At 41.1% G+C, this 21,431-nt stretch overlaps 1 protein-coding gene across 1 annotated transcript; it reads left to right on the top strand.

Moving 5' to 3' along the window:
- Positions 1 to 2,775: 2,775 nt before the first annotated feature.
- Positions 2,776 to 12,829, top strand: LOC309669285 (epidermal retinol dehydrogenase 2-like; the record flags this gene model as incomplete). The annotated part of the gene is made up of 6 exons (XM_082479903.1): positions 2,776 to 3,105; positions 7,108 to 7,239; positions 8,766 to 8,865; positions 10,545 to 10,689; positions 11,695 to 11,817; positions 12,736 to 12,829. The coding sequence occupies 6 exons, from the start codon at positions 2,776 to 2,778 to the stop codon at positions 12,827 to 12,829; spliced, it is 924 nt and encodes a 307-aa protein (XP_082336029.1).
- Positions 12,830 to 21,431: the final 8,602 nt, after the last annotated feature.

The following is a 21,431-nucleotide window of genomic DNA, read 5'->3' as shown; positions in this document are numbered from 1 at the left end:
ATTATTATTTTTTTAGACCATTTCATACCTGTATTTTCACTATTGCTTATGAAATGGAGCTTTTGGTACAAGCCATTTGAAGTTCATTGAAGAGAAAGGTAAGTTTGGGGCTAGAGACTAGTTACTGTGCATACAGCAGCCAGATTGACAACAGAATTCAACATTTCAAAACGCTAGGACAAAATTGGGACAAAAAGCCACACATACACATGGTTACCAAATGCTAAACAAGCCATCAAGGAGCCATCAAATCCAGCTGGTGGTGAGCAGAATGCGACCTATGCTAAATACACTTTGTGTCCCCCAAGTCCCTTGTCACTTACCATGTCCACTCTCTCTCTAAAGCGAGCAATGAGCCATAACCCTCCACTACCACACCGAAGCCTCTGATTTAGGTACCTAAATTATTAATCATCATTGTCAGCTTGAGGAGTCATGGAATGATAGCTAGCTGCTCCTTAGGCCAGTTCCGCGTAAGAGCAGGGAAGTTATGTGTTTACGTACTTGCATAAGTATGTGCTTTGGAAACAGGCTCCTCCTGTTACCTTATGGCTTGCAAAGTTCTGGTTGCCACACCATTCCTGACCGATGTGGTTTACCTTGAAATGTCCTAATAAGCAAGCATCTCTTCTGGTTTGTTTCCTAACCAGGAATTCATTGCTGAAACATTTCACCTTCCCCTTCCCATAATCTGCTGCTTTTGCCATGTAATTACAGATGACAGCGTAAGGCGCTCAGAGTTACTTTACCCACCTATTTTGCCTTGGTTGGCACCTTGTTTGGAACCACAGTTCATTGAGGTTTGAGATACACCTCAATGGGTGTATTTCAGTTTCACCTTTTGCTAGCATCTAATGAGAATACGCAGCAGTTAAGTGTGCATGGAAGTACATCAGTCCCATACGATTATTAGCACTGACAGCGTAGAATTTGCCACCATATTTCTTAGTGTAAATTACATCAAATTATGTGAACTACCATTTTATTTCAGCTGAAATGAAAAACGCCCCATGATTCCCCATCAACTCTAATCTGAATTGTGTTTACAACATAGATGTGTGGACCAGAGCTCACCGTGACTTTATTCAAATTCTTTCCTTCTGTGACTTGCCAATAAACAAGACCAGACCTTTAGTATCACTTATTCAAAATGCAAAGTACAGCAAATAAGCAGTGCTCTCTTCATTTGCCTTTTTACATAAGCAGTGTATGGAAGATGTCACGGTGATGGAGACAAGCTGAGAACATAATGGGAAAAGCACAATCTTCCAGAACTAAGTAGGAACATGGCTTTCTATTAACTCTCGGGGAAAAATACTGCCACTACAGTGGTGTTGCGGTTTTAAAGCTGGGTAATGTATATACGGAAAACTGAAGAACTACGACAGTTATTTTAAAGACGTGAAACAATGACAATCAGGTGGTTTCACTGTTTTATAGGGAGAGATTTTTGACCAGCATCTCCCTCTTTATTCCCATGCCGGCAAGTGGGCAAGCTGCACAACAGTAATTTATGACATAAAGTAAGAAGTGTTCAACTTCCTAACGACAATAAAGTAGCGGCAGGGGAAGAGAAGAGCACTTGCTTCCCAAGTCCTTGGCCGGGTCGTTCCTCAAGTCCCACGCGAGGTGCCAACTTTCCGTGCCGCCACCCCCACCCCCCCACCCCCCACCCCGGGCTGGGGCAGGCGGGACGTGGGCGGGAGGGTTCCGTGACCCCGGGGGTGGAGGGTGTCGCCCAACAGACGGCTTTGGGAAGCCACTCAGGAGTGACACCCTCTTCCTTAGAGCCGGAGCCAAAGCCCCGGTGGCGGTCCAGGCCACACACCTCCCCCGGACCGCGGCGGGCAGCCAGCGCCGGCGGTGAGCTCGGGGAGTGCCGCCGGTTGCGGGGTCCCGGCCGGGGCGGAGGGTGGGGGGCGGCCGCGCAGCGGGAGGACGGACGGGGGGGACAGCCCGCGGAGCTCCGGAGGGGACGCCCAGCCCTCCGGTGGGAGGTGGGGAGGGGGACACGGCCGCGGGGAGGCGGGAGTCACCCCCCCGGGGGCGCGGAGGGGCGGGAGGCAGCGGGCTGGGACCGGCGGGGCGGTGATGGGATCGACTTCTGCGGAGCTTTGCCGTTCCCGTCCCAAGTACTGTAAGAGAAAACGGTATGGTCTAAATGCAGGATGGAAAAAAAAAATCAAATCAAGGTTGGTCACTGGCAGGGCCGTGCTTTTCTGTGTGGTTGGTCATTTGCTCATAAAAGAAAATATGTCGTGTGATTTTGGCCACGTGGGATTGGAAAATGTACCCAGCGAGGGTAGGTTGCCTGCTTTCTCAAACCGCAGGTCACATTTTCTGCTAAGGAGGACACCTTCTTTTCTGAGGTTGACATCACCCCAGTGTTTTCCATGCTTTGCTCAGCTAACATCACCTTGCTGTGAAAACAAAGTCCTCTATAGCCATGGCCACAACATACATGTATAAAATGTATGTTACTAAACCTTTTTAAAAGCCTTGGAAGCTGAGGGCTCTGGAATGAAACAGCAGGTGTGTAGGGTCAAGCAGAAGATATTTGCTTTAATCCTACTAGTAAGAACCTGGCAGCTTTCACAAAACAAGTCTTTAATAATGTATTCTGTACCTGCACAAAAGAACAGTGTGAAAGAAATAGCTGTTTGAAAGTCAATCTCTTTTTTTTTTTAGTCAATATCTCAGTGTTTTGAAGGGCCAGTAACATATTGTATTTCTGGGTTTGTATAACAGAAGAGCGGTGTTTGTGCCTGAAAAATCATGTTCAACTTCAGAAGCATCCTGAAGATACTACAGTTCCTGAAATTATTAATTTTTTTATTTTTTGAGAAATTAATCTTATTTATATTTCCTCCATGCAAAAAAACTTTTGCTGGGGAAATAGTGCTTATTACTGGCTCCGCAAATGGGATTGGAAGGCAGATTGCCTTAAACTTTGCTCCTTTGGGAGCAACCTTGGTTCTTTGGGACATTGATGATGAAGGTAACAAAGAAACAACCAGATTAGCCCAAAAAAATGGAGCTAAACGAGTGTTTGCCTACCACTGTGACTGCAGCAATAGAGAGGAGGTATATGAACAAGCAGACAAGGTAAGACACAGCTTCTGGCTTCTGATTTGACTTCTTGCTTCTGATTTTTCAATAGTATAGGCAATTGGGTTTTTTTTTGTTAGAAACGGTACTATTCACTAAAGGGACGTAATCATATAAGGCAATGGCTTTCTCTTTTTAACAACTAACTTAAACTCTCTTCGCAATAAAGTAACTGGGCTTAATCTGTTCTGTCGAGATTTAGCCATTTCCAGTCTTCATTATGAGATGGTAACTTCCTTTAGATTATGAGTGTGATAAAACATACAGCAGAGGTTAGTTCCATGTATTAGCTTGTTTAGGCTTTAAAATTTCTTCAAGATATCAACAAATAAATAAATAAATAAAAGTGGGAATGTTAAGAGGGAGGTTTCCTTTTCATTGTCCATTCATTTAGAAAACTGTAGTTCTGTAAGGGTGGTATGGGGTATAATTGTTTCAAAAATATCGTCAGGGCATGGCTTCCCTCCAGTCAAATTGATGCAGCTTCAGTTTACTTTTTGGTCAAGTAAGGTAGAGAAGACTCCATTTTAAATGAGACTTCTGCTGTGTCACCTGCACTTTGTAAACTTTTTTTTATTTTTTCTGTTATCAGAGTCCAGAAATTAGAAACTCAATTAACATTATTAATTTTTACTTATTCTTTAACTATGTACTGTCTGAAAATATTTCCAGTATAACCTCACTTATAATGCAGTTGCCCACTCTGCCATTTCATCCAAGGAAAAATTCTTGTTGTTAAATTCTCAGTATATGTACTTATATACATGACTCTCAAGTCACATCTTTGACATTCTGTGTCTGAAGGCATACATCAGAGAAATTATCTAAAATATTTCATGACATGTGAACATTGATAGATTGTTTTGAAATAGCCTTGAAATGTAACATCAGTTTTCTATGAGTTGTCAGAGGGGCTCTTTGTTTTGTGGTTGTTGCTTTTAATTTTAACCAAAACAGATTCATTCTTTCTGAACACGGCTATGAAAGTTTGAAATAACTGTTTTTCCTCAAGAAATGTTCCCAGTGAAAAGTACTTCTAAAGGGTAAGTTGGATTCAGGATCTGTAAGTATCTGGAACTGCAGTTCTCGTGCTTCCAGTCAGCAAGGTATTATTTTACCCGTACTTGCTAGCAGCATTTGGGGCACAGCCAACTAACAGCGCACAGAAGAAAATTCCATTTGGGGCCATTGGTTGTAGATGTTAAGAACCGCATGCAGTATCATAGTATTATTTGGACAGGGCAGACAAGGTTATATCTTATTATAATAGCATGTCTGCAGAGATGAGCAAGTTGTTGAGTCTCCTGCACTGACCCAACACGCAGTGGTGAAGGAGGACGATCTTTGCCAGTTACTTGGGCAGTAGAGATTATGTGATCCTCACTGTGTAAGGCATTGATTACAACTCCTGCAATTTTGGAGTAAGAATCCCAGTAATTTCAACAATCTTCATATCTGTTATCACTTCCCAGAAAGATGAAAAAACAGTCTGAGCAACTTGTGGTCAGTACTTCAAATGTGACACTTGATCTTTATTTGGAATGATACTCTACATCAAACAGCAATTCTTCCAGAATCCTCTTTCTGCAAGGAAAAAAAACTCACTGTAGAATTTACCGAGATCAAATCTCTTTAAAAAATAACATTTTTAAATTGGCATTAAATCCCTATTCCCATAAATGCTATCTGCTTCTTGCAAAGACATGCACCAAAACGATTAGTTTAAGCTTATGTAAGTAATTTCTCTGTTGGACTTTCCTGTCGATGCTGAACACTTTGAAATGATGTGTTTGTTCTTAGTTTAACAGAGTCTCAAAATGTTTGTTTTGTGCACTCAAGTAATTCTCAGTCTCTGAACACATTAACCGAGTCAGCCACAGGGCTCCAGCCTGCACAATTTGCTGTGCCCATATCAGCAAAACGTATTTTGAAGTGCACAGGCTGACCTACAAGCAGAAACTCGAAGAGCTGTTTAAAATTCAGGAATTGCTTTTAAGGTGTTAAATTATTGTTAACAATACGAACATCTTTGTAGGTATTTGCATGAATTGAACAGTCATGATGGAGCCAGAAATTTTTTTAGATCAAGAGTTTTTCAGCTAGGGACCTCCTCTACTCTTGGAAATATGTGCAGCTTTTTGATTGGTAATATGAAAAGTGTTGAGCTTGGACACAGATGATAAATGAATAGCAGAAAAGTCAGATTAATTGCTCTTATTTGGTATATTCATTGCAGAAAAACCTAGGTATTTTCTCATAACGAAAGCTTTCTTTCTAGGAAGAAAATCAGATCATTGAAGTCCCTAAAGAAGAGGTTTCAGAATAAACCAGTGAAGTGAACAGCAACTAATTTTCAGGATCAGGGAGTGTTCACCTGGGAGTTCTGAAGGAAATCAGATATGGATCTGATGAGCTAGAAATGCATGGGGGGTGTTTTGCTATAACAGGCACCCACGGAACAAAGGATAGGAGATATGCCAGTTTTAAAGAGCACTTGCGAGGACACAAAGAAACTACAAACCCGTCTTACATAAAATCAGTAGAAATGATAGTAAAGAGAAGAATCAATAGACACCTACAGAAATACATAATGAAGAATAATCAGCTTGACTTTTTGTAAACGAAAGTGAAGCTTCCCATATTTTTGGGGGTAGTGAGTAAGCAGGTCAAATGAAGCCAGATGAAATAAAATGCTGCCATTGGGGAAGCTATGTTGTCATGTGAAGGAAAAGAGGATCATCATCTGGACTGACACAGTAGTTAAAAGGTGTGAGTGGGCACAAAGGACACATACATCCCACAAAGGAAGAGTTGGGTATTCCTGCCATACCCCACAGTGTCTAGATTTGCATTCATTTGTGCAGGTGGAAAGGTGCTTTGTCTACAACAAGGAGAAAGACTGACACAGCTGCAAGGAGTATCACACAAGTCTTCACTGAGCACTCAGGTGCCCTGAGAGAGCCAAAGGAAGGTCAAATGTTCATAGAATCATAGAATGGTTTAAGTTGGAAAGGACCTTGAAGATCATCGAGTTCCAAACCCCCTGCCATAGGCAGGGACACCTCCCACTAGACCAGGTTGCCCAAGGCCACATCCAGCCTGGCCTTGAACACCTCCAGGGATGGGGCCTCAACAACCTCTCTGGGCAACCTGTTCCAGTGCCTTACCACCCTCAAAGTGAAACACTTCTTCCTAATGTTCAATCTGAACCTGCCCTCTTCTAGTTTCTAGATTGCCGGACAGCAGCCAGACACCAAATAACCATTTGACTGATCCTTAACATGATAAGTAAATCTTGGCCATCTGCTTTGATGTCAATCCAAATCGTGGGATAAAATCTTTCTATAATAAACCCAAATGGTGACTTTGGCCTTCTCTCCAAGTGATGTTATCTATTTCATGGTACACGCTTCTGTACTCAAAGGATCGGTATCCTCCAAGGATCTGCACGGAATTCTTTCCTGTTCGGTAGAAATGACCTGGAAAAGGGGTTGAACGGGCTTGGCTGAGGAATACAGATTCTTACAACACCAGAAAAGGGATAAGAAATGTTCAGGTTGCAAATAAAGCATGCTCACAGTGCACCCTAAAGCTTTGTAACTCATTAACTTAGGTTCCTGTGGAAACCAAAAGTATTCTGGAGTTCAGGAAGCAATTAGACAAATTATTGGGGGAAAAAAAATCATGGGGATATATTAAATGCAAAGACATAGATACTTTATCTCTCTCATGAGGTTCCTAAGCTGCAGAGTGTGACAAATTGAGGAGTATACTGGAGGAGACCATAGAGTCCTGGTCCTTTTTTTACTGCTTTCCACCATGAGACAAGGGCTATGTGGCTAGATGGATCTTTGATCTGATGCAGTACAACAGTTCTTACATATTTACATTTCAAGTAGACATACAAATAATTGCAAATATCACTAAACATTTTCATAAATGAAGCACAAGAGGCAAGGATACCTTCTAAAGCTTTCTGTTTATCCTTTTTTAATTCAGGTTAGAAAAGAAGTTGGGGATGTTACTATTCTAATCAATAACGCTGGCATACTGCTTGGGAAAAAGTTCTGTGGCATTCCAGATGCAGATTTTGAAAAGACCTTCAGAGTCAACTTTTTCTCTCAAGTCTGGGTAACGTATTTTTTTTCTCTCCTGGGTGACCGAAAGGTACAGGCAACTATTTTAGTGTGAAACTCACCATGGTGGCACCTACCTGGGGAACCCAATTTGCAGTAGGGATGGGAAGGGCCTTGACTGGGGGAAGATACATTTTTTTAATCATCCTGTAATTGGAGGCACACCAAATCAACAGTCTTCCCACTATGTCTCAGTAATGTTAACACAAACCTGCCCGGGCACTCTGATAAATCGAGTTTGTGCAACCATGTCCTGAAACATGCTCTGCCTGTAACAGCTGTGGCTGATGTTAATACTGACATGATTGCATGTCACCTTCCTGCTCCTGATGTTTGCTGGCATCAGAAGGCTTTGTCTAATAGACTTTTAGCATTTGGGGAGGCACAACCATGGTTTAATGGTGGACTTGGCAGTGTTAGCTTTACGGTTGGAATTGATGGTCTTTAAGGTCTTTTCCAACCTAAATGATCCTGTGATTCTGTGCTACACGTGTTGGTGTCAGGCTTCAGGCTGTGCCTTCATTCCTAGTCAACGTCTACTTAATGTACATAGAAAACTAATCTGGGTAGTACGTATTATCTTGCTTTGTTTTCATAGCTCTGAAGGGGTTATTTGGGGTCCCAGTTGACCTGCAGGAGGTTTTGTTGTGAGGCAGTGTTACTCTTGCCCCCTCTTGCATTTGTTGTTTATGTGCCTGAGTGAGCAGCCTGCACCAGGGGAAAATGTAGCATTGCCAACTCCCTCGATAAATGGTGTTTCTCAATGGAAAACCATTGCAGATAGAAGCCCTCTAATCATTTCCCAGCCCAGAGTGCATCATTCCAGGTGCGCCCAGAGCCCCTCAGGCAAAGGGACTGGGAGAGATGTTCCTCCTGGACGGCCTGAAGAGACATAGGGCAGGCGGACAGTGACCGTGGGCCTTCAACCAAAAAAACACATTTGTCTCAGGGGCCAGCGTGGCCCAAAGCATGACACGCAGACACCTGGAGTTGAATAGCCATTGCAGCATACCTCAGCTATTGAAAACATTTTATTACCACTCTTGTCTTTTTTTTTCTTATCTTCCCCCTCACAAAACACTAGAGTTCTCCTATAGCCAGTGTTACCCACAGTGGTGGTCTGGGGGTGCCGGAGTTGTCAGGCAGTTCAGTTTGTAACAAATAAGGCCTATAGGCAGCTGAGCTCCCCTTGATGGGTTGACTTCTAGCTCCCTCTTGTGTACCAAATCTTTGCTAATAGTCTCAAATTGACTCAAACAGTGAGGAACCAGGAGGCAGAGAAAATACAAACTTTGCTGCTTTTAATTACATGATTTTAATGCTGACAGATCTTCAGATGGAGGGCAGCCATTCAAGGAAGTGCTGTCTCTCATTTGTAAATTCTTGCAGAGGTAGAAGGTCAGTTGGGCTGCTTGTATATTGAAGCCACAGAAAGAAAATCGGGTTGTAAAGCCTAATTTGGAATGCAACATTTTTGACATGTCTAGTTATAAAGAGTTTTTTTTTTAATATGTCTCTTAGACTTGCAAAGCCTTTCTTCCAGCCATGATGGCCTGTAACCGTGGACACCTGGTTAGCACAGCCAGTTCAGCAGGATTGTTGGGAGTCTACAGAATGTCCGGTTAGTATCGTCAAGTGTGATGACAAATTAGGTCTACATGCTAATAACTTTTCCTGGAGATCTCATAAACACTTGGCTGAGGCAGTTTATACTGACATACAGAACGCTCAGGCAGAGCCTGCAGATAGGAAAGGTGGTGGTGTATTGACAAGGATGATGGTGGCATGTTGCTTGAGTGGCACAGGGACCTCACTGCAGATGTTACAGTCTGACTGGCGCCTGTCTTATCTTCACAGAAGAAGGACAATACAGCTTATACATGTGCAGTGGGAGGGAGCCCCGCTTACAGGTTGTCTAACACTTTCTCATGCCAGGTTTTCTGCAGATGAATGCTCAGAGTCCTGAGACATACGTGGGTTATACCTGGAACTATATACATTTAGCTGGAAAATGGTTTTCAGGTCCAGAAGGCATTTTGGCAGAATTTATATTAAAATTAATTTGAATTAACTGTGTTTTAAGCTATTTAACAGCTCCGTATTCTCAGCTGTTTCCCTCAGGAGAGATGTCTTTTACAGTCCTGACTATTTCATCAGCCTGGGTCTGCTGCCCAGTCTCTCCTCAAGCCTCTCTGACATCTTAGGTTGCCCTATGAGAACATGAACTTCAGTGTAACAAGTATCTCTTGTTTCTTCTGCTGATTGATGGTGTTACTGTAGTGTTTATTTGCCGCCTGTTATCATTGGGTCAGATTTGGTATTGATAATAGGTCACGTCCAGCTTTCATCATTTAACTGTAAGGCTATTGAGAGTGGACCTGCCTATCCGTGCATTATAACTTTTTACACTTTAACACCTATGCATTTTTAGGTTGTATGGTTCCATCATCCACTATCCCTGAAGAATAACAAACTGTGTCTGATGCCAGTTTTTGAAGTTACTCTTTTAGCAAAACTCGATTTTGTTGTATCTAACAATTATTTTCACACACATTTGAAAAAGCCTTAGGAAACCCCATGCAAATTCCTATATATAAATAAAGTTCTTACAGTTGCAAAATTGCAGAATAATTTGGGTTGGAAGGAACCTCTGGAGTTCATTTGGTCCATACCCCCAAATAAAAGCAGGCCCAACTTAGATCAGGTTGCACGGGGCCTTATGAGGGCAAATTTTTATTATCTTCAAGGATGGAGTTCCATACATTCATCAAACAATAAAAATCAGACAAAATTCAGTCTTCCATGGGCAACCAAATGGTATTGTAGTTGCAGGGCAAATCAGAAGATGAAGTAATAGGTTGAAGGAGCATTTATAAGTAGGGTATTTAGATTTTACCGTTAGAAATAGTTCTTACTCAAATGTAACCTGTCATTAAAGGGTGAAGACATCCTGGACTGAAAGAATGCCCGGCTTGTATATGAGTACCCAGAAATGTACATAAAATGTTGAATAAGCTCATCTTCCTATATCTCGCTATAGTGCACTGAAAAAAGTCCTCTGGAAAGGATTAATCTTATCCTTAGACAACTGTGTATCAGTCATGGGAAGAGCCACTAACCTTCAGAGTTACTATCACCAATATGCACAGCATCCTTAAAATACTAATGACAAGACTGCTAATTGTATAACTAAGTAATATCAGGGCTTAAATAGCATTACAAAGCATTAAATTCTGCATATAACACCTACTGTGGTGCTTTTGACATAATTTGGATCTTTCTTCTTCCTTCACTTTTCAGATTATGCTGCAAGTAAGTATGCAATCATTGGAATGATGGAAGCCTTAGATTCGGAACTGTATCATGCAGGAAAACATGGCATTAAAACCACAATCATTTGCCCTTATTTTGTTAATACTGAATTAGCGAAAGGTTTTCAAACTCAGTAAGTAAACCTTAGATTGTGTACTATTTCATATGTAAAAAATAATCACCACTCAGTAGATATGCCATATTCAGTCTCCAGTTATTATATGGTTTATTTGCTTCTAAATTCAGTTTGTTTTCCCTATTGGCGCATGCAACTATGTCTCTTGACATAAGAAATCCAAGCCTTTTCTACAATTAATAACTGATGGGCAACAGGGACTGAGTAATAACCTTGCAGTCAAGGAACAGTTAGGGATGCACAGCAGTTTTTAAGGCAACCGTATTTGTCAGTAGAACAGGCACTGTTGAGGTTCTCTGCCCCAAATAATTTTGGCACTGTGATTACAGTTACGGCTGTCAGGATACGCATGACCTGTCATTATTAAGTATGCCCCGCTATCTGTATTAGCAGGTACTACACTTCTCTGAGTAAGAATAGCCGTGGTGGTAGTATCTGGTGGGTGGCTGTATGGTTGTAGTCATGGGAGAGGCTGCAGCCACCGAATGAGCCACTGCAGTAGTGCAGTACCAGTGATCTTGGGGTTTCAGTGCTCTGCTCCTGCTTCCGTCATTCCTCATCCTGTAGTGGCATATACTGTGCAGGGCAAAGGCCTGGAAACAGGACTGGTCCTGGTCTATTTAGCTGTCACCTCAACATCTACAGTAGAAAAGGAGGAGGTGTGTGGAGGACAGAGCTCTCATGCGTAGAACAGCAGATACTATGGATTATGGGGAGTTTTCAATGCCACAGTCACTGTGGGCATTAACTTCTTTAGGGTATGATCAGGGCTTGCACAAAAAGTTACTCATTAGCCATTAAAATGCACAATATCACCAAAGTGTTTTCAATTTATTTTGGTGATAGAAGGAACAAAGAGGATTGGAGACTGCTTTTCAAGACTACTTGAGGGGGTGGGGAAAAATTCTTAAATGATTTAATTGAATGATTTCTGTGTTACAATACCTCTCAAAAGTAAAGTTTTATAATTTCATAATGCTTTTTTTTTTCTTATTTCACCAGAAACACCCTTTTTCTTCCTGTTTATGATGCAGAGTACATAGCCAGCAAGATCATGGATGCAATTCAAAAGGAAAAGTTTTATCTGATCATGCCTCTGACTTTACGCTTGCTTGCTTTCAAAATGTAAGAATGTGACTCATCTTGTAGCATTGCCTTCTTTCTTTTCCCATGTGCCTGCAAAATCAGCACGAAAGTTTAGTAAAAACAGCCCTTTAGTAAGTATTCCTGCAGTCAATCCTGTTACATCAACCCAATCATGAAGACACAGTCGGTTTAAATTTTAATAATCTAGGTCAATACCATTCCTATGGCCACTTAGAATCACAGAATGGTTTAGGTTGGAAGGCACCTTAAAGATCATCTAGTTCCAACCCCACTGCCCACAGGGACACCTCCCACTAGACCAGGTTGCTCAAAGCCCCATCCAACCTGGCCTTAAACACCTCCAGGGATGGAGCTTCCACATCTTCTCTGGGCAACCTCTTCCAGTGCCTCACCACCCTCATTGTGAAAAATTTCTTCCTGATATCTAATCTAAATCTCCCCTCTTCCATTTTGAAGCCATTCCCCCTTGTCCTATCACTACATGCCCTTGTAAAAAGTCCCTCACCATCTTTCTTGTAGGCGCCCTTCAGATAGTGAAAGGCTGCTATAGGGTCTCCCTGGAGCCTTCTCTTCTTCAGGCTGAACAACCCCAATTCTCTCAGCCTGTCCTCATAGGAGAGGTGCTCCAGCCCTCTGATTCTGTCTCTAATATACGTCTTAAGCTATAGTTGGATATAGAAATTGCAAAATTTTTCCTGGGATGTTACACTGGGAGTAGTGCCTGGGCTAGAACTCTCTGCTTCCAGTAACTGCCTCCACCGCTGGCTGGGCTTTCACAAAATGGCTTGGTCCCCCTTTTATAACATGGGAGCGCCAAATGTGTTATTGCCAGATGTTAGAAGTATTGAGCACACATAACGAATTTATCATTTCTCTATTTATAGAGTACATTTTTCTAAAAAAAAACATAAGGCTAACTCAGTGTTTGTTTATCAGTCTCATTCCTAGAAAAATGGTACTGCTCTTGGAATCTTGCCTTAAGATCCCAGACAGTTTGGATAAAGCCTTTGGTCGGAAGGAAAAGGATTGAAACCAAAATATTCTGAAGACCTCAAGTGCCATCTAATTGAAAATTTTCAGTAAAAATTAATTTTGAATCCTGTTTATTCTTTGACAGAAAATTTGCTTTTGTATGATATTTGACATTGGTCAGCATGCAATTTAATTCTTCATAATTGTCTTTTAATCACTGATTTCTAGCCACAATCCGCTCTCCCATTTCACGACGCCATGCTGCTTTCATCTGAGCTCTCAATAAAAGTCAGTAATGCAAGGCAGGGATGTCTGGCTTCATTTCATACTCTGAATTCTCAATTTCCGAGCAAAATCTCAAAGCATGGCAAAAATGCACTACTGTTCATGCAGAAAGAAAAAAAAAAAAAAAAGACACAAAGCATTTAACATATTTCCCTTTCAGGGCCAAAGTAGCACTGCAGTTCACACAGAGCCGACACGAAGAAGGGCGCTGTGGGATGATGTGCTCTGGCTGGCGAGCTGCGCGGGGAGCCTGTGTCCTGACGAGGGGTGAACTGCAGCGAGCGCTGATCAAGTGTGTGCGGTGCTGTGCTGCTTGCCGTGCTCCTCGTTAGTCACAGCACACTTTTCTAAACACAGTCCTACGGGATATGCACGCCTCCATTTTGATCCATGGCTAGAGGCTGGTACCGGATCATTTATCAAAGGATGTGGCTTAAAAGAGCATTTGTAAAACTCTAACGGTGGCAAAAATATCATGTGCCTACTCAGAAAGGAAAGACGATGAAGCCCCACAACCAGAGGAAGCAGACAGGAAAAAGTCCATTCTAGAAATTACTTGTGTGGTAATTAATTCCCTCTATAAATTTTGTAAAACGTTCCTGTAACAGTAGCGTCACAGTTTATAGACACGGAGTCTGTGGTGAGCATCTGCTGTAGGCAGCTGCGTGTTGGACACTGGTGAAGTCTATACGCATCTGACGCCCTTCTACAACCCTATTGGCACCTGTGTGGCTTTGAAGCACCCTGCTGAGGCCAGATAATTGGGGTCAAGGTGTCGTGGCCCAGCCCAGGTCCCTGAAGTCAGCAGCTGAATCTGGACCTGCAAACTGATCCACGCAGTTCTCTAGTTTCAGTGACCTTAGTAAAATTACTTAGAAAATTATTGACTTGAGTATTGTGAGAAATCTGTGCAAAATTCTTTCTCTGCCAATTTTCTGAGTAACCTCTGAAAAAATCACTAAAATTTAAAATTACATAGGTATTATGTTAAGTGACCAAGCAATAACTTTGTGTGGGCTGTATCGCTTTCAGAGGCTGAAACTTCAATGAGGTAGCCTGTCTGTTAGTGTGAAACATAACTCTGCTGTAAATCATGGGAAAAGGAATATAGAGAGGAGGAATACCTCATCTGTTCCTGGACAATTATGGGCTGGATCTTGGGGAAAATCTCTTATATTTGAAGAGAAGTCACATCCATCTCCTTCAACTGTCTCTAAATGAAATTAGAATCTAAATATCCTATAGGGGAAAACAAACAAACAAACAAACAAACAAACAAACAAACAAACAAAAAAACAACCAAGAGCAGAAGCTCTAAGAGTAGTTATGCAAAAGTATGTGCAGGTACTTAATTGATAAAAATAAATCCCCATGCAAATTTTCAGAAAATACTAGCATAAGACATTTATAATTTGTTGATTTAAAAAAAAAAAAATCATTTTCAGACCAAAATAGTGAATCTACAAAGCATAGCTTATAAAACCCCACGCTGAGCAACTAAAGATAAACTTTACTGGTCATCTATTGCCCACATGTGTCACCGTATTGCTGTTATACTTAACTAACCCCATACTTAGGATCTCCCCTCCAGCTACAAACACCTATAAGAGTGCACACTCCAATTAAAAAACTATTTTTTTAAACCCCAGTGTTTTCAAAGCACACATACATTCAGTAAATTCATTACAGTTCCCTGTAGATACTACTGGGAATTTTTTATCTGAGATAAGGAGAGAGCTATCTGAAAACTTTGGAAAACTCAGGTTCGTTGATTTATGTTTTGAAAAACTCTCTAGGTAATCAGTAATTGAAATAAGCTTTTCTTCTTACTCATGAGACAGGAACAAAGTCTAAATTGCTCCCTGCAAATAACAATCCCCTTCCCTCAACTGCAAGCAAATATGTTAAATATGGGGATTCCTTTATTCCCCATGAGTGTCGCAATTTGGCTCTAGATCTATGACTCTTTTTAAGTATGGTTACAGGAGACTATACAAACCAGCATGACATTATATTTGTGAATGTATTGTAGGCCTGTATATGCTTAATATATAATTTCATTGCTTGTGCTGCCGAGCTCGTGAATGGGGCTTACAAGGTGAGAGCCACACATTTTAAAATGCTTTGCGAAACAAGGCTCCCATTTGAAGCAGTTACCGTGAGTGACCCTAAGATTTGATGGAGTAGCCATCATTAAAAATCTGGTATGTCAGGATGACTATTTGCAGCCAAAGAGCACACTGTAAGGGCTCTCCTTTCAGTACCCTTTTTTTTAAGTCTGAAACTATAACATGCCAACCTTACCATGGATATTTGCAGTTGTAAGTTTACCATCTATGTACGCATGACATGAGAAGATTTAGAATAATATAAAGGAAACAATGCTTTATTTTCTAAACCGTGTTTCGCCTACTCTGCATAGTGACCCTGCAGAGCCTTATTCTATAGCGCTGCAGTCTCCACCAAGGGCACTCTTTGGCTCCATTTCTTCTCGCTAATCTGCTTTCCTCAAGAAGGAAGTTATACAGCTTATGCTTTCTAAGTCTCACAATGATTTGTTAGATCTTCTTATCGGCCCTAGAAATCAGGAGCTCATTCTTTTCTATGAAAATACCATAAAAATATCTCATTTTTTTATTTGTGTGATGGATCCTGTAACATAATTCTAAAACTGTAAGTTAAGACCTTCCTATTAAAGTTCAGAAGGAGAAATCGGATCCTGTTCTTGTTTTTCAATATACAATTATCTTTTAATATAAAATTATCTTTTGAAACAGTGTGTCGCTTAAGTATCTCAGAGTTATTGACTACTCCTGAGAAATACATGCTTTCCTTCTTTGAGGCTTTGATCTTATTCGTAATTCCTCCACACAAAAACAATGTTGCGGGGGAAATTCTGTTATTTCTGAAGCTGCAAATGGGGCTGGAAGGCAGTTTATCTTTGTTTTTTCTCCTTTAGGAGCAATCCTGGTTCTCTGTAAAAAATTATAAAGGACAGACAAGTGAATTAGCCAGATTAGCCATTGGCGGAATCTACCTGTGTTGCTGCATCAATAGAGATAGTCTGTGACATCGGATAAAAAACCAGCTTCTTGCTCTTGTTTTATACCCCATTAGTACAACAGAAATTTTCAGAGCACATTTTTCTTATAGAGGAAGCTGCAGAATCATGTATCTTACAAAGAAAATTAATCATATTCAAATACTAAGCATTTTGAGGAAAGAAACATTCGAATTATGCTGGGTCATCTAGTAATGTAACAAAAATCTTTAAATAAATCTTAGTGGCAACCACATGCAACTTGAATTTCTCAGCAACCTCTTGGATATTTCAATGCCACTCTGTGACACTCCCTGAGCACCTGGTTTTGGTGGTACACAGCACCCTGTGACTCCCAACTCCCCGAGCATGAAGAAGAGAGAGGCTCACTGTAGCTCCTTGTCCCATTAAGTCCACAGGTTGGATGGCTCAGGGCAGCTTAGTTCATCTCCTGCATTAAAGCTCCTTCTGGAGGAAGACCGTTTTCAAAGCATCTGCAGAAAGCAGAGAATATTTTACTATGTATGATACAAATGTACAGTACCCTATATCATAGACATCATTATGCAGTAGCCTTCTAGGCTCAGACCCAAAATGTCTGCAGTTTTTTCTGGGTGTATAATGCACTGTAATAGCCAAATCGGGATAACCATCTGAAATACACAGCTCTGGTGAAGACAGCTATTGCACAGGGATGGAGATGCATTGCATATGTTCTCCTACATTTTTTAGTTCATCTTTTACTGGAGAGATAAATATTTTGTGGAATCATGAAATCACAGAATTTCAGAGTTGGAAGGGACCTCTAGAGATCATCTAGTCCAACTCCCCTGCTAAAGCAGGATTGCCCAGAGCACATTACTCAAGACTGCATCCAGGCGGGTCTTGAAAACCTCCAGAGAAGGGGACTCCACAACCTCCCTGGGCAGCCTGTGCCAGTGCTCTGTCACCCTCACCGTAAAGAAGTGTTTCCGTGTATTTGAACGGAACTTCCTGTGTTCTAACTTGTGCCCATTGCCCCTCGTCCTGTCACTGGGAACCATTGAAAAGAGCCTGGCTCCACCCTCCTTCAACCCACCCTTTAGATACTTGTACGCCATAATAAGGTCTCCCCTCAGCCTTCTCTTCTCCAGGCTAGAGAGTCCCAGCTCTCTCAGCCTTTCCTAATAAGGGAGATGCTCCAATCCCTTAATCATCTTAGTTGCCCTACGCTGGACTCTCTCCAGCAGTTCCCTGTCCCTCTTGAACTGGGGAAAACTGATTCCACCCAATCAAATTAATTTTATATTCCCTAGAAGTCATCATTGCAGTTTCTCATATATGCTCCAATTCTCCATTTGTATACTTAAGTATGTAACAACAGCTTAGAGACACTGAGGTGCAACTTGCAGCACATCGTAGAAACAGCTGGACTGTCCCAGTAATTCTGATAGTTTGTTCTGTTTAACTACCTGAATTGGCTTTATCCCCTTAAATTAAAAAACATTCCCAGAACAACCTTAGGTTTTCCAAGGCCCGATTACTCTCCATTTATCTAATGAGCTTGTTGGGATCCCAGTTTTGAAGAGTGAAACCAATCTGAAAAAGTAAATGACTAGTACAGTCAAAGAGAAGACCAAAGGAAACAGATGGGAAAAGACAGCATAGTCCAGGGGCCAGTCTGAAGACCTCTGTGTGCAAAGTTTCCCGTGAACGCCATCAAGACAGCAGTGCTGTAGGAAACCCAGTCAAAGGTCTTGGGATACCAGATAAGGACAATTCATTTCCATCAGATGCTCCCAGCCTGCACAAAGGCTACAGATATATTTGCACGCAGACCAGAGCAGCACACATAGGTAAATATTTGCATATGACATTCACGGTGGGGAAGAGTCCCATTAATTTCACTGAGTGTTGAAACATGAGCTACAATCATGTTGCTTTCTAGATACTAGGAGTTCCCAGTGTCACTTTATTTTCCTGTTTTGGAGCCCCCAACATAGGAAGGACATGGACGTGCTGGAGTGGGTCCAGAGGAGGGCCACAAAAATAATCAGAGGGATGGAACACCTCTTCTATGAGGAAAGGCTGAGAGAGTTGGGGCTCTTCAGCCTGGAGAAGAGAAGGCTCCGGGGAGACCTTATTGCAGCTTCCAAGTACCTAAAGAGGGCCTACAGGAGAGCTGGGGAAGGACTTTTTACTAGGGCATGTAGTGATAGGACGAGGGGGAATGGCTTTAAACTGGAAGAGGGCAGGTTCAGATTGAACATTAGGAAGAAGTTTTTCACTTTGAGGGTGGTGAGGCACTGGAACAGGTTGCCCAGAGAGGTTGTTGAGGCCCCATCCCTGGAGGTGTTCAAGGCCAGGCTGGATGTGGCCTTGGGCAACCTGGTCTAGTGGGAGGTGTCCCTGCCTATGGCAGGGAATTTGGAACTCGATGATCTTCAAGGTCCTTTCCAACCTAAACCATTCTATGATTCTATGATTCTATGATTCCATTTTATCAAGCAGGAATCCTGAAATTGGGGAATCTACTGCAAGACTGCCTGGAGTGGGAGAAATAAAGGAAAATATTTTAGTAGGACAGCTTTTATAAAAAGTCACACTAAGATACAGCCAATTTGAGACTAGTTTTATATACTAACTCATAATGAAAAACGTATTTTCAAATTCTGCAACATTTGAAGTCTTGTTCACATGTAACTTACATCTTCTTAGCCTCCACATGGAAAGATGTTTAGTTCACAGTTCCCATAATTATGGAGGAATAAACTCAAAGATGGAAGTCAGGAAATTCCTTGTTCATCTGTCCTGACCTTTGTCTTAGACCAAAAGGTTTAATCCCAGTGTTCTGGTATCCTTATTTGCATTCTGGGAGGCACAAAACATAGTGAAAGTGGCATAAAATAAGTATAAATGCACTGTCCCTGTTTTTCACTCTTAACAAGTGGTGGACAAGGAGGCTTTATGCTTATACAATTTTTCAGGCTAACTAGAAATAGAATCTTCATCTCTTTACTTTTCGACCTAGAAAAATGTTATTACTTTCCATATTATCTCAAGACTTTCAATACTTCATATAATTTCATGAGGTAGAAAGGCCTAAATCAATCCAAAGAGCTCAGTTATTAACAGATCAAAATTCCACCTTAATTACTATTATGGATTTTTCTAGTTTCCTTCTTCAGTCAATACAGTGCCTCTGTTCAATACTTCAGATACTTCAGGATGCCACTGACTGCTAATAAAGAATGACTGGCTTAATTTAAACAATAATGAATACAGACCTAATTGCCATTTAACATTGCACAGAACTGTTGCTGAAGCCAAATAAATGATCAGACGGCCGCCATTTCATTAACTGATCTCAGCTGGAAGTACTGCCTGAGGTAGCAGAGATTTAAACAGCCACGAGGCATTGCTCAAAGCTTTCATAAACTCGGTGCTTCACGGGTGTTCATTGACCAAATATATTGTGTAGGTAGAAGCGGCATTCCAGTGGTTGCCCTGTCACTTACTCCATTGCTTCTCTCTCAGAAATGTTAACGAATGAACACATTAATATTTCCAATATGCTTTTTTGGTGCCATTTAAGTGCCATTCACCTGATTTCTTATCGCTGTCTGGTTTAGAGGAATCACACCCACGAATGCCTTGTCTGTTGCATTGTCCTTAAAGGAAGTCTAGAAAGCCTGTGTCTACAGGTGTGTATGATGTAGATGTCTACTTTGGGTCAACTGAATTCCCGGGATAGCAGGGCAGCCCTCCTATCTAATGGAGGGAAGATTCCGAAATCTCAAATGCTATCTTTTTTACTACTGCACTGTAGTGGTTCTTCACTTGAAGCATTGCTTGTCATCCCACCAAGCTGTGGGCTGATGATTGAGGGCACTTCTTCATAAAATCATCCTACCCAACTAGCAGCAGTAATTCAGACCTGCAGGGAAAACATGTTGGCTGTTCCGATATCTGCATTGGCAATCTGGGAAGCACAAAAAAACAGTGTAAGTGGCATAACATATATGTAAATGTATTGTTTCTGGTTTTCACTCATGAGAGACAAGAAGATGATGTCAGGACAGAAACTGTTGCTTTATTCCTAACTTCTTTCTTCCAGTTCTCAATTCTTTGGTTAAAAGGCCCACAAATCTTAAAAAGTCATTATCGAAAATCATCTTTTCACTGTTAGCAGTTTTAAATCATTAGCATTTTTAATGGCATTCTTATCACCTTAAAAACGCAATTTATGAAGTACAGGCAAATCATCAGTTCCATATGAAGAAATTACTCAATAATTAACTAACTTACACTGTTAAATGATATTTTTTACCAAACTTAGCTCCTTCAAGAAGGAACATTTGTAAAGAAGCAGCAATGGTGAGCCCAGCACAAACAACAGAGATGTTGACACACAAACAGACAAAGCATCCAGGAATAAAATTCAAAGGTCTTCTATTACCTAACCCATCTTACCTGGTAATTAAGAATGAGCAAGTCTTGTGAAATATTTCCATCTTCTAAGACTCTAAGAACTCTGTAGCTCTTCAGCTGCTGTCAGTGTTGCCTGTGGGATTGTTCTAGGCATCTCCTTATTGCAGTTTGGTTTTTTTTTTTATTTCACTCTTCCTTTCGCCTGTATAATCATCCAAGTTGCACGTGCCTTGCTAAGGCTAAGCTTTCAGGGCAATTTATCACCAGATGAGTATATCTAAATTAGATGGTATTAATTTGGTTCTAAATCCCTTTGTTTTTCATTTTAGCAGGAAACTAATATAATTTTTAGCTTAATCATAATATGCTTTAATGTGCTTCTTGAGTTTTTGGCATTACAAAATGTACATAAAAGTCAACCATCCTATAAAGAATGATACAAGGGATTTTAAAGAATGATACAAGGGATTTTAGTCTACTGTTGAAGGATACCACATATATCATTGAAACAAATTACATAATTATGAAAGAGGGGATAAATATGAATGGTATGGCTGTAGCTACTAGCCCATGTGTATCAGAAAGTAGTTTCCCCAAAAGATTTACATTTCTTGAAATTTCTCTGAGCCACACATACTAAATTTGAAGAAGTATGCTAAAATCGTCTTCTTCAAAGCATTAGTTAATGCTTTCTTCCTCACGTTTTTTGGTTTTCCATAGTTAAATAAATATTTCATGCAGATGCAAGCATATATATTCTTCTGTTACATTTACACACATAAAGATACTTTCTTTTCTGCAAAAGAGTGGGCTAAGTAGAGCTGGCTCAAGAGTCGGCAGCGTTGCCTGTCTGCCTGGCATGATATGCTCGGAGGTAACAGGAAATAAGGAATAAGATAGATACTCCTCCAGAATGGGAAAAGGA

Source organism: Vanellus vanellus (genome assembly GCF_965231255.1).
Source record: "Vanellus vanellus genome assembly, chromosome: 2".
In the NCBI taxonomy this organism is placed as follows: domain Eukaryota; kingdom Metazoa; phylum Chordata; class Aves; order Charadriiformes; family Charadriidae; genus Vanellus; species Vanellus vanellus.
The sequence above is the reverse complement of the archived record's forward strand: the minus strand, read 5'-3'. Positions and strand labels throughout refer to the sequence as shown.